This window comes from Paramormyrops kingsleyae, chromosome 24, assembly GCF_048594095.1.
Source record: "Paramormyrops kingsleyae isolate MSU_618 chromosome 24, PKINGS_0.4, whole genome shotgun sequence".
Lineage (NCBI taxonomy): Eukaryota > Metazoa > Chordata > Actinopteri > Osteoglossiformes > Mormyridae > Paramormyrops > Paramormyrops kingsleyae.
In genome coordinates, this window is record NC_132820.1 from 25,304,544 (window position 1) to 25,318,553 (window position 14,010).

The following is a 14,010-nucleotide window of genomic DNA, read 5'->3' on the forward strand; positions in this document are numbered from 1 at the left end:
TCTGCCCACCCCTCGCCGTCTACCGATGCTGTTCTTCCCTCGGCTGGCGCAGACGAGAGGAGCTCATCCTTCTACAGGCCCAGACAGGACTCCGAAGGCCTCCCTGGCCGCGACCCTTCTGCGGCACCTCGGAGCTTGATCTGTAGTCTTGCTTCCCCGTGGTTCTCCCTGGTTTCACCTCTTAGCCCGATTTCACTCTTCCAGCCCCCACTCCAGTCACTCTTGCTTCCCACTTTAGGTTCCCCCTGGCTCCCTCTCCTGGCCCTATTCTTGTTGCACATTGTTTGTCTGGTTGTGTCCTGCCCTGTCTGTCCTGTGCCACCTTTGGTCCTTTTGGTGCCCAATCCCTCCCTTTGTCTCCTTCTTCTGTTTCCTTTGTTGCCACTTGCCCACTGGCACCCGCTGTTTGTCTTTTGGTCCCTAGTCTGCATCCCTGTCGGGTTACCTGGCCTGTCATGAGTTGTGTCCTGGCGGTTTGTCTCCCCTGCTGTCCTTGGTTTTGCCCTGGTCAGTGTGTCCCCTTAATGATGCCTTTGCACCAGGAGGGCACAGGATTGGGGGGTGGGGGGGTGTTACTGTCATGGCCTGCCCGTCCTGTCAACCTTACTCTCCAGTTCTCCTCCCTGACGTGGCCCTAATGAGCCACGCTTGGTCTTTATTAGTCTCACCTCATGTTCCTGTCCTTCTGTCAGTCACTACCAGCTGCCTTGTGTTTTCCCATTCCTTAGTTTGGTAAAGTGCCCAGGCCAATGTTCTCCAGTTCTGTCCTTGTCTGTTTGCGTCTCTGTGCCCAAGCCTGCCTGCCAGAAAAGCTCCCCGCAAAGGGGGTTCTGCCCTACAGCTTGCATTCGGGTCCTACTTCCCACCGGTCATGTGACAGAGGAATACAAGGTTAGTGCCAGGCAGAAATTAATAGCCTATCTTTGATTTTGCATCCATTTGGTAACTTGTTGAAGTTATCTGATAGTTCTCTCGATTCCAAAGACATATGATTCTTGTGTGTGCATTATGCATATCCAAAGTTAACGCATGTTGTGTTTATCTTACGCCGTACATGACTCATTGTCGTTATGGACAGTAAGCACTTTATGTCAGTTATCCATTGCTCCTTTTCGTTATGCTATACAGCCGCTTTATACATGTGGAGACTTATATGCACACACATTTTTCACATTCCACTAGTTTCACACATTTTACTGTCATCATACTTCTCTTCTGATGCCATTTTATTTATTTGTTTGTTTATTTGTAACCTGGTAACTGCACACTGAATCTTATTATATTTGTACAATGACACCAAATCTTATTTGGTAATCATGAATTACCAAAACCTTAAATACACAAGGATAGACTCAATTATTGCTGAAAAAATCTACGCAGAGATATAAAAATGTAATCTTCTCATCAAAATCACATGCACAGCAAAAAATGTAGGCAGTAACTATATACTGCTCTTCCAAAAAAACAACCTTTAGGTTCAAAACGACATCCATCGAGAAAAGAAATATATCCTCCTTGTATCGACAGGAATACTTTATCTGCATTGTAAAATAGCATAAATAATTTATGACAAAACAAAAAGCTTTTAAATTTACTGTACATGATTGTTAGCAAAATCAGAAATGTCAGTGTGGTAAGATCATGTACTTTATATAGTCAGTCAGTCAGTCAGTTCTGCCTTTCAACAACAGGGGGCAGTAGAGGTGCACTGTTCCCGGAAGCACAGCAATACCGGGTCGATGCGTGGAGCGGACGGGGCAAGCCCCACTTCCGGCTCCCTGTTCCAAAAATCTGTGTAATATGTGGTCCCCTCCATAGGGGACGTATCAGATATTAAACTGATAAAACAGATTTTTTTTTCAGATCCAAATACTTTATTAAACAGTTCTGCACAATTATTTACATCGACACAAACACATTAAAACATATAATAGAAACTGCACTTAAAAAATTGGCACTGTCAACAAGGGAATTAAAAACAACATTTTCCTACTAAAACAATGATATTCAGAAATAGTCATAATATAACAGGCTGAAATTTTCCCATATCATACAAGTGAATGCCAATACAATAAGACATTACTAAAAATATTTAAAAATAGTATTAAACAAACTATCTGCAGAACCATTCACCATAAAATAAGCAAAAAAAAAAAGCAACCAATATATTTACACACCATTAAAATCTAAGTAAACACATATGGCCATTTATGCAATTAAAATGTCATCTCAAATGCATGCTTTTGATGCAAGATGAGCATCCTGGCTTCTTTTTACGAGCCCAAGTTATTTATGGCAAAATTAGGTTTTACAGGGGATCGGTAAATAACATGTTTGTGCAGTCTAGTAACATTCGGGGTGAATCATGGACAATTGATCTGAATTTCAGGACGATCAGTCCACACACGATCAGAATTAATCCACAATTACAACTTCTCAGAATATTATAGTAAAAGGATTAATTCCATGCCACGTGGGTGACGTAATCGTCCGTGAATTCATCCTAATACATGCCCCCATTGTTGTAAGTGGCGTATTCATCCCGCAACCTTCTCACCAGCTGCAGAATGGAGAATTTCTTCTCCATCCTGTGCTGCTTGCTATACTGCATGGAGAAGGTTTGGATCCTGTCCTTCACACTCTCCCACCATTCGGCCACAGAGGGGAAGGTAGGCTTGTCCTTCTGCCACTCGGAGAAGTGATCTAAAAAAAGGTGTCTAAAATCGCTCTCCTCCAGAATCTGCAGGTTAATTTTCCAATAGCCGCCCCCATATACAGGGGCGTCTATGGAGGCAGTGGCCTCCACTGCCAAGTGGGCCACTGTGGGGAGAAGGACACCTTTTCAAAAACAACGGGGGGAGAAGCTAAAATGTAGTCGATGCGACTGCTGGCTCCGCGACTATTATGCCAGGTGAAGCCCAGCATGCTGGGGTTGCATGTTTTAAAACCATCCACAAGTTCCTCCAACGCGATGTGAAAGTCCCCTCCTAAAATCAAGTGTCGATCTGTGACACAGAACGGGGACAACTCCTCAGAGAGAGTTATACGGGACGAGGCCTCCACTGGAGCGTAGATGCATATGGCCCGGAGACGCTGTCCCCTCCATGTGGCGTCCACTCCCAAAACCCTGCCTTGAAGAACGGTAAATGAACTTACTTCCTCAAAGGCGCGGTCGCCAAAAAGAATCCCGACGCCTGAGGAGTGGACACCACCTACGCTCCAGTAGGATCTACCCCTCTTCCATTGTCGTGAAAAGAGAGCCTCGTCCCGCTGGTCCCGGAGGTGGACTTCCTGCAGAAAACAAATGCTGAAGGGGAAGATGCCAGCTGATTAAAAACCAACGTGCGTTTTAAAACGTTCCTCAAACCCCTGACATTCAAAGTGACAATATTAAAATTGGCCATGAAATATTAAAATGATCAAATACAATTAAAAACAACAAACTAATTAGACAAAATGTAGATATTAAAGGAATTCAAACAGAAAAAACAGACCACAAGATAAGCCTTTATGCAGATGACGTATTACTTTTTTTTAGGAATTCTCCAACCTCTCTTCTGAAGACAATATCACTTATAGATAAGTTCTCATCTATATCAGACTACTCCGTCAACTGGAGCAAATCAACAGTTTTGCCTTTGAATTGTAGTTTCCAAAACACAACTACTACTCCTTTAGTCAGGTAACCTTAGATACTTAGGCATAAAATTTTCCACCAGACTCTCAGATCTAGTACAGATGAATCATATTCCTTTGTTAAAAAAGGTGGAAGAGGATCTTGTGCAGTGGAAATCTCTACCTATATCACTCATTGGAAGAGTTGCCACCATTAAAATGATGGTCCTGCCTAAAATCAATTACTTGTTCTCAATGATCAATAATAAACCCTCTATGGCTTGGTTTAAATCACTAGACTCAAGCATCTTGTCATTTTTATTGAAGAACAAACCATCACGAATCAGCTTGAAAACTCTGCAAAAAGCCAAAGGTAATGGTGGTCTAGAACTACCAAGTTTCTATCACTACTTCTTAGCCAACAGACTGCAGTATATAACAAATTGGATCAAATCAAGCCCGGTAGATAGTCCATGGCTGGACTTAGAACAAGCAATCTGCAGAGAAGTAAAATTGTCTGATCTGCCTTTTATAAGTCCTACCATTAAGTGTTATAAGTGTTTTAAGAGCCTTAGTATTAACACCTCATTAACAGCCTGGTGGGACTTTTTAAAAATAACTAGGTCTCCACTTATCCCCTGCAAACTAACACCCATTTGGAACAATCCAGATATTTGCCGAAAAAAGATAAAATTGAGCTTTCCCTTATGGCATGATAAAGGGATTAGAAATCTTGAACATGTTATGCAAAACGGAAAATTTATTTCATTCGACGAACTAGTCTCAAAATACGGAATTAGCAACAGTAAATTTCTTGAGTACCAGCAATTCAGGCAAGGTTCAATCTTAATCAGTTTAACTTAGAAATACCTCCATGGGTGCTAGAATTTTTTAATCTTTCTAGCCCCAAATTATTGCAAAAAATGTATAAGTTATTGTCAAAAATGGATGACTCAATTTCCCTCCCAACCTCAAAATGGGAGCAAGATCTATCCATCGATCCAGATCAAAACGTTTGGAAAGAAATATGTTTAAACACCTTCAAAATGACTAAAAACCCCAACTTACAGCTTATACCATACAAAACTCTGCATAGAGCTCATTATACAGGACAAAGGATGTTCCAAATGGGCCTTATACACTCAAACCTATGCACCCACTGCTCAGGTAACTTTGTGGAGAACTACATGCATGCCATATGGTCCTGCACACCGGTGCAGAAGTTCTGGCAAAGGATATGTGAAGATCTATGAATTTTGTTTAATTGCTATATCCCAACCTCACCTACATTGTGCATTTTAAGTGATGCAAGTGTATTAGATATGGAAGAAAATAAAGTGCACATGATCCTTACTGCCTTAGGCATTGCAAAGAAAACTATCTTCATGAACTGGAAATCAAAAAATAATTTATGTGTTACTCAGTATAGAAATTTAATTCTAGACCACATAAGTTTGGAGAGAATGTCTAATTCCCTCCAAAAAAAAAACAATTGGGCGAATTGGATTCTCTCTGGTCCATTCTGGCCAATTCCATTATGTAGGGGGGGTGGTCGGCTGTGGTCTTGTCTCCTCGTGATTCTGGCGGGTGGCGGGGTTGGGCCCCCGGGCTATGGGCGGCTAGTGGCTTCTTGGAGCTGGGGGGGCTGTGGCTGCCATCCTGTGATGTCTGGGTGTCTGCCCTGGCTGGTGGTGGGGGGGCTTGGGCGGGTGCTGCCTGGCAGTCATGGGGCGTGGGGTCTGGGGTACCGGTGGTGACGGGGGCTGGGCCCTGGGATGGGTGGTTGGCCTCTTCGGTGCAGGCTTGGGTGGGGGGTCTGGGGCTCTGGTGCCCGGGGCCTGGCCATTTCCTCGGTGGGTGCCTTCCTGCGCGGGGGTGGCCTGTGCTCCCTCCGGGGCACTGCCGGGGGGGTGGGTCAGTCCGTGTCAGGAGGTCCAGCCTGTGCTGTGTGGGGGGTGGCATGTCTCGAGCCCGGGCTGGTCTGCCACTATTTGTCGTCGAATGAGTGGGTGACTGAGTACGGGCTGCCCTTCGGGGTGGGGGGGGAGGAGGGCTAGCTCTTGGCGTCGGCACTGTTCCGGGATGTTGTCGCCGGGGGTCTCGGGTCCGCTCCTTCCCATGTAACGGTGGGGGGCTGGGGTGCCTACTGAGCCAGCTGGCTCTCTTCTGCCGGGGGGTAGTAATCTCCCCCCTGCTATGATGAATCCCAGCCCCTCTCCTCCCTCACTCACACAACATGCCACGCACACATGTAGGATCTCGGGGTGGGAATGTGCCGTGCACGCAGTGAGGGGGCCATTCACATGGCCTTACTCGCTGTGCGGCGCAGCCCTCTGCCTCCCCTTGTTTTAATTGCATTTTAGTCATCACATATCAGTATACACACAGGGCCTTGGGGGGTGGGGGCACTACTCAGAGGTTGGTGGGTGGGGCCGCTGAGGTGCTGCCCGCCCCTCAATTTTACTCACACCATATACATTGAGGGTCTTGGGGGGGTGGGGGGGTGATGGGGAGGAGAGCTGTTCGGAAGCAGCGCTCCTCCGCACTTCCCCCGTCAATTCTAAATCCATCTTAAGTTTCTCAACAGTCATACTCATCCCTTACACCACATACACTCACATGCACCAACACATGCATCCAACACTCCACCTCTCACACAGGTGCGTGTGGGAGGAGAGTGGGCAGGTCTTCCTACACCCCTGCTGCCTGCCCGCGATGGTGGGGGGGCACTCGAGTAGTCGTCCGGCTGGCGGCGCCCTGGGGTTGCGGTTGGCGCTGGGGGTGGCGTCCGTTCCCCCGCATGGTGGAGGGCGGTCCGGAGTGGATGGGCTTATGTCTTTTTGTCTCTGTGTATGTATCTGTGTATGTTGTGTGAGTGGGTGTATGGTCTATGTGTATGGCTGAGGGGTGTGTCTGTGTGGGCCTGGGTCCAGGGCTAGCTGCTCCTTCCTGGGCGCGGCTGCCTCCTTGGCATGGTTGCTGGCCCTCCTCCCCGGGTGGTGGCCTGGGGGGGGCTCGGGCCTCTCCGGCGCAGGTGGGGCTCTCTGCTGGGGGCCGGTCGTCTCCCGGCCGCTTGGGGTCCTGGGGCCCTGGCCCGTGCAGGAGCGGCCGTCACCCTCGCGGGGTCGGCTGCCTGTTGCCTCTGGTTCTCTGGGGCTCGTGCCCTTTTGGCTGCGGGGGCTGTGCCTGGGACCTGCAGACTGTTTTTTTTTAATTTGATTCCGTTCCGAATTCAGTATTTTTTCGACCAAGGAAGATCGCTTGTTTCACAGAGTCGCCCCCTCTGCGTTGAACTGCACAATGTAACAAGTTTTTTGCAACTGGAGATTTTTTTCTTTCCCAGCGCTTTGTGAAGACATCCTCAAGTGTTGCAACGGGGGTTGCTATAAATGGCAACGCCCCTGCAAATGTCGGGAGTGGCATCCACCTCCCCAGTGGACACGGGGATCACGGGGATCAGTGGGCGGCAGTTTGGGAGAAGATTGCAGCCCTCGAAGACGAGGTGGACCGTTTACGGTCCGAGATCTCCCAGCTTGCTGGTGCCCTGACTGACCCAAATATGCCCCGGAGCAGTTCGGAGACCACTGGGACTCCTCTTATAGTCCCCACTTCAGCTCCAAGCTGTTTCCCGCCCCCTCCTCCTCCTCCTCCTCCTCCTCCGCCTGCTAATATCCAGGGCCCGAAGCAGAAGACGAGTCATCGTCAGGGAAGTGGCGCAGGACCCACCAATGGCCCCAACATGGTGGATGTTCTGGCGGAGCTGCCGCACATTAAACTGTGCCCAGTGCTGAGGTCGCCAGGTGGGACGCCAGTGACGAGGAGGGGACTGACGCAGGGGACGCCCATGCCCTCAGAGGACATTGCTGCCATCTTAGCAGAGGCTCTGAAGAAGTTCAAGCAACAGATCCACTCTGATGAGTAGGAGCAGCAGGCCTCTGAGCCCTTAAACTTTTTTTACATAAATTTTTTATACTTATAACATTTTTATACTCATAACATTTTTAAACTTATAACATTTTTATACTTATATCATTTTTATACTTAAGATTTTTATACTTATATACTTTATATACTTAAACTTTATATACTTACACTTTATGTACTTATATACTTTATATGCTTATATTTATATACTTATACTTTGTGTACTGATTCTATATACTTATTAATAAATAATATATTTGTATCACTATTATTTTTAAAAGAGTTGCTGATTTTGTAATACTGCTGCAGCATTCTCCACATGCTAATCACTGCCCCACATCGAATTGGCACTTTGATCTGCCACATATCACTTCACTACCCCCTGTTGAATGTTGCATCGTATGTTGTTAGATATCTCCTAGTAGTAAGTACTTCATTATTAGGCTGCACAATATTGGAAAAGATGTATTTCTGCAATGAGTATTGCAGTATTTATTTAAATTTAAAATGCTTAAAACAAACCTGTCACGATCGTCGGGGAGGCGAGAAGGGAAGCAGGCGAGAGCAGCCAGGTCGTCAGGGAAACGGGGTTTATTTGGAGGCAGACGGACAGGTACGGACATCGAAGGACAATACAATGACAAGTCTGGGGAAGACTGACTCAGACGAGGACTAAATACCCAAGACAAGCTAGACTTAACAGGACACAGGCAATCACACTTAGGGCTGAACACGAGGTAACGAGGTGGGCGGGGCATACATCGGGAGCGGACGGAGCGGGGCGTGACATAACCCCCCCCCAAAGGCGCGCACACCGGGCGCGCCCAAGAGGAGGCGACGGACGAGACGGAACCGGGGAACAGGACCTGGAAGACAAAGCAAAACATCAACCAAAAACAGGGAACAAGACAGAGACACAAAACAGGAACAGGGACGAGACGAAGGACAGAACCCGACAAAGAACAGGGAAAGCGGACAGACAGACAGAAAAGGGCGACACGGAGGGAACACCCACAGGCGACACGGAGGGGCCAGGAGTGAACAGAGGAGACACAGAGGGCAGAGGAGCAGAGACAGGAGGCAGAAAGGGAAAGGGAGGAGGAGCAAGGGGAGCACGAGGGAACCCAGGCGGGCGACGGGCAGCGGCCGGAGGGGCTGCAGGGGAGAGGGAGGAGGGAGCAGGAGGGGACCACCCAGGGGCCAAGGGAACGGGACGAGGGAGTGACGGAGGGGACACGGAGGGAGCAGGAGGGAACACCAGTGAAGGCAGGCAGGAGGGGGAAGCCGCGGCAGGCGGAGGCGCAGCCGGAGCCGGCGAAGGCGGCGTCCAACGCCCAGCCGGAGCAGGGGGGCCCGGAGGCGACCGACAAGGACCCGGAGGCGGGACCGAGGGCCCTACGCCTATGTCCCCGTCCCTTGCTGGAGACGGAGAGGCGGGGTCCTGGGGGGCGTCGGCCTTGCCGGGGTAATGGCGAGGGAGTCAGGGCCGCGGGCAGGACGGGAGAGGCGGCCTCAGGCAGGGCCGCGGGCATGACGGGAGAGGCGGCCTCAGGCAGGGCCGCGGGCATGACGGGAGAGGCGGCCTCGGATGGGGCCGCGGGCGTGTAGCCAGCAGGAGGCGCCTCGGTGGGCACCTCAGGAAGAGCGGAGGCAGCTGCAGGCGTGCGACCAGCAGGGGCCGCCTGGACAGGCGCCTCGGGCGTCCGGTCAGCAGGGGGCGCCTCGGTGGGCGCCGCCAGCACGCGACCAGCAGGGAGCGCCACAGCGGGCGCCGCCATCACACGGCCAACAGGGGGCGCAACCGCAGCCACCTCAGGCAGTTCGGGTGCCGGCAGAACAGGCGAGACAGGCAGTTCAAGAGCCGGCAGGACAGGCGAGACGGGCAGGTCAAGAGCCGGCAGGACAGGCGAGACGGGCAGGTCAAGAGCCGGCAGGACAGGCGAGACGGGCAGTTCAGGTGCCGGCAGGACAGGCGCCGCCGTCACATGGCCAGCAAGGGGCGCCTCGGCGGGCACCGCAGTCACTTGGCCAGCAGGGGGCGCCGCCATCACGCGGCCAGCAGGGGGCGCCGCCATCACGCGGCCAGCAGGGGGCGCCGCGGCGGGTGCTGCAGCCAGAGTGGTGGCAGCTGCAGGGACTGCAGGCAGAGCTGGCAGGACAGGCGGGTCAGGTGGGACAAGCGGGTCAGGCAGGACAGGCGGGTCCGCTGGCAAAGCGGCGGAAGCTGCAGCAGGCGGTGCCGCGGGCAGAGCGGCGGCAGCTGCAGCAGGCAGGACAGGCGGGTCAAGCAGAGCTGCTGGCAGCGTGGCAGCAGCAGCAGGCGGTGCCGCGGGCAGAGCGGCGGCATCCGCAGCAACAGGCGGTGCCGCGGGCAGAGCGGCGGCAGCAGCAGCAACAGGCGGTGCCGCGGGCAGAGCGGCGGCAGCAGCAGCAGGCGGGTCCGGCACGGGCGGCAGGAGGGGCGCCGAGCGACTAAGCGCTGCCCCTTTAAGGGCTCTCGGGACCCGTGGAATGCCGTCCCGCACAGCACGTATCCCGCCTAGACCCAGGTGCTCCGGCCGATAAAAATAAGCCTCCAGCAGAGGTGGTTTCTCCACGTGGAAGCTCGCCAGGCGGATAGCAGCGGTGTCCTCCCAGGCGGGGTGCAGTGAGCAAGCCCCCAAGAAGAGAGTCGGGGCGGCTTCTTCCCCTTTTCCCCTGCGCCTCTTCTTCTTCTTCCTTCCGGGACCGGTAGGTGGGGGCGGAGTTACCTCTGTGCTAACGAGCGGCTGGAGCCGCTTCTCCCTAACCCGGCGGACGAGCTGCTTCAGGAGGGAGCGTACTTCCGCCATGTTGCGCTCCTCTGTCCTAGGGTTTACTCCCTGGAGGAGCTCCTGGCTTCGTTGGACCAAGCCGAAAAGCGTGGGGTCTTCCTTGATCTCCGGCTGCTCACCCCAAAACGCGACTTCATGCAGCAGGACGAGCCAGAGGTCCTCGCCCTGCTGCGTTGCGTTGTTCGACAGACTTGTCATTCTGTCACGATCGTCGGGGAGGCGAGAAGGGAAGCAGGCGAGAGCAGCCAGGTCGTCAGGGAAACGGGGTTTATTTGGAGGCAGACGGACAGGTACGGACATCGAAGGACAATACAATGACAAGTCTGGGGAAGACTGACTCAGACGAGGACTAAATACCCAAGACAAGCTAGACTTAACAGGACACAGGCAATCACACTTAGGGCTGAACACGAGGTAACGAGGTGGGCGGGGCACACATCGGGAGCAGACGGAGCGGGGCGTGACAAAACCAAGTTCTCACAAACACATCTATTCATGAGTGATTTAAACGGCAAGGATGAAAATGATTAGGATTAGCTCTTGCCAAAATAGGGCTTGTAAACTTTTGTGGTAGTCAGAATTAACCCAAACAACTATGACTATACCCCACGGAAATCTTTAGTAAAAACCGAAAGATTTATGCGGGATGAAGAGAGACCCAAGTCGATATGGGGCTGCCGCTTAGCGGGTCGCCGTTAGCCGGGTCTCCGTGACGCCCCCGCTCGGAGTAGAATGCCCAGGGGCGTCGCAGCCGTCGGTGTCGGGGCCACGACTCCTCCCTGTCCTCCTGTCCTCTCAAGAAACAGCAATCATTTAAACAAACATGAGGGAAAATTCAAAAGGCAAAGATGACGTCATGCCTTACCTCAGCACAGCTGTCCACCACACAAACAGCGTGTCACCTTACTTTAAAAAAAAAAAAAGAAAAAGAAAACCGGCAGGAAACGGGGGCCACGCATGGACAGGGCCCCTCCCTCACAGCACATGCAGCTAATTAGCTGGCCATCCAGAGGCACTCAGTCTATTAGTCACCCACTCAGTCAGTTCTGCCTTTCAACAACAGGGGGCAGTAGAGGTGCACCGTTCCTGGAAGCACTGCAATACCGGGTCGATGCGTGGAGCGGACGGGACAAGCCCCACTTCCGGGTCCCTGTTTCAAAAATCTGTTTAATATGTGGTCCCCTCCATGGGGGACGTATCAAAATAACCTTTTCATACCAAAACAAAATGTAAATCAGCTCAAATACATATTTGTATTCATAAATCATAAATATTATGCTTGTACTACTTATATTAACACATAATCACAATCTATGAGGTTGAAACATTCCTACACTATGCAAATCATGCCAACACAGTACAATAAGACTTTCAAAGATAATATTAAACAAACAGAACTACCTGCAGAACTATTACCAATAAAACAGGAAAAGGGCAATAAGACCAGCAAATACAATTATACACCATTTAAACCTAATTACAATTATATGGTCAATAAAACAATTAAAATGTCACCTTATATGCATGCTATTAAAAAGTTAAGACCTCTAACCCTCTGGAGTCGACGGCATCGTCGGCAATGCCGCGATCTTTCTTGTGTATTTCAGTTCATGACTCGCTGAAATCTTATTATAGAAACATGAAAAAAAAATGCTGACTAAATCTGTAATCTGCATTCTTTTCAAAACGTTCATTGTCGCAAGTATTAAACTTTTTAAATCGGCAAAAAAGTAAACCATGTCACCTTACTTTGTTTTACCTGCATCGGGGGTGTGTAGTACCACTGTCACCCGAAGATTGCTATTCACATTCTAAATAGCCGCATTAGCGCGTATTCAGATCGCATTCGCATGGTAATTTGATGAACAGCGCAACGGTGAAACGCGATCCAGATACATCCCCTTCAGCGCCATAAAAGGGGGGAGGGATGTGGCCAGGTGACAATGGCTCATTCATTCACATGAAAGTTGCTATATATTCAATGAAAGGAGCCAGAAATAGTTACATGAGTTAGATTTTTCTTATTTATTTATCCAAATGAATATTGCAACTACACCATTTAGTCATCTTCGTGTAGCCAAGACTTTGGTGATCAGATATCTGGGATCAAAACAAACTGCCATCATTGCTTACAATGTAGTTTTATAATGTTTCTGCAAGTGTTCCAAACTGCATTTTGCCATGTCTATACTTTGAATGTCAAATTACAAACTTCACATAACATATTTACAAAGTACACTAAGATTAAGATGAGTTTGTTGCCAAACCAAACATATAAGAAATAATTTATTTGCCAGGAATTAAGTTTTTGATATTGAATGAAATGTGTGACCATGCCCCAGTTAGTGAAAGTGTGTCCCCTACCCCTAGACTCCAGAGGGTAAAAAAGGAACACATCCGCATGACTTCCAAGCTCTGCACAAGGGTCGGGCTAAAACGGCATCAAACACCTTCCCAAAACACATAAAATCAGTAAGCTTGGGAATAAAATAGGTTAATCGCACAATAAACAGCACAACAGATCAAAATGTTAATAAATATTAATAATGTTAATATCGATGAATAAGTGCTAACAGTGATCAACCAAAACAGTGCTCAGTAAAAAAAAAAAAACCCAGAGTCACACCAACGAAAACACAACGCAATGCTAGGGCCAACTAGCAAGAACTGGCTAACCAGGTAAAAATTCGCAATTAACTTCTAAATTATCGAAACTCAGTTACATCAATAAGTACATAAGTTACCACGAAACATACATGTATTAGTTTAATAAAGTCTAAGCAGAAATTATCAAAATAAATACGGTTTTGGTTTTGCTTGCCGGAGCTCAAACGTCGGACATCTCCCTTAGTAAAAGGGTTTGGACTCTGGCCGTTGACAACCATGTGCCGCTCGCGCCACACAACGTCGTTGACCGCAGTCTGTCATACTCTCGCGTGTTACGTCTGACTGACGCGCGCCGCAATAGTGAGATTTAGCAGTACTAACGTTAAAAAAAGCTCTTACTGACCTCATTTTACTGTATCATATGCGCAGTAATTTATCTTGCTTTCTTAAAATAACCAATAAATTTTGGTGCTACTGCTCTGTTTGAGTCCATGAATTATGTCCTGCATAGAAATGTGTAGTGGCAGAACATTTAAACAACTGGATCGCATTTTAAAACATAATCTTATGTAGACATCACACCTCTCCCGGAAGACTCCCGCAAATGCACCACAGCTCCCTCACACCCCCGAATAATGTGCAGCATCCTGGAAATATGTCCACACAGAAATAAAAGCAATCAAACGCAGGGAAGTGGCCACGTGCCTACAGATCGTATGTTGGGCGTGGCTACGGATCGTCTGTCGCCGCCCCCCAACTTCCACAGCCAGCACCCCCTCCCTTCCCTAAGGTGGGATAATTCAGACATCCCAACCTGCAAAAACTCAATTCAGGGAGGTGCCCCCAACCCCCCGACAAGGAGGGAGATAACTTCAACAAACTTGATTTCAAAGTTTAATTTGTTCATTAATTTCCTCTAGTCAGCGCACTAAATTACGAAGGTCAAAATTATGTATTTTGACAATAATATAAGTAGATTATTTTATCATTTATGCAAATTCCTTAATTTTATTCCATTGCTACTTTACAAAAGTCTTCAAGGAGTCTTTCA

The 14,010-nt window shown here is 49.3% G+C and overlaps 1 protein-coding gene and 2 pseudogenes across 1 annotated transcript; all 3 read right to left on the reverse strand.

Annotated features, from left to right (window-relative positions):
- Window positions 1-1,698: 1,698 nt before the first annotated feature.
- On the reverse strand, window positions 1,699-1,876 carry LOC140582501 (U2 spliceosomal RNA; annotated as a pseudogene).
- Window positions 1,748-13,616, reverse strand: LOC140582333 (uncharacterized). Its single transcript, XM_072706695.1, has 2 exons — window positions 8,062-13,616; window positions 1,748-7,498 (listed from the first exon to the last, which is right to left on the reverse strand). The coding sequence occupies exons 1-2, from the start codon at window positions 10,650-10,652 to the stop codon at window positions 7,318-7,320; spliced, it is 2,772 nt and encodes a 923-aa protein (XP_072562796.1). The 5' UTR covers window positions 10,653-13,616; the 3' UTR covers window positions 1,748-7,317.
- Window positions 11,423-11,551, reverse strand: LOC140582584 (U2 spliceosomal RNA; annotated as a pseudogene).
- Window positions 13,617-14,010: the final 394 nt, after the last annotated feature.

Excerpts from the sequence above, each read along its gene's own strand:
- LOC140582333 (XM_072706695.1), bottom strand. The coding sequence starts at position 10,652 with ATGTCCGTACCTGTCCGTCTGCCTCCAAATAAACCCCGTTTCCCTGAC. Across the intron at positions 7,499-8,061 it reads CTCCCCGACGATCGTGACAG|AGCCTCTGCTAAGATGGCAG; the intron begins GTTTGTTTTAAG and ends GAACTTCTTCAG.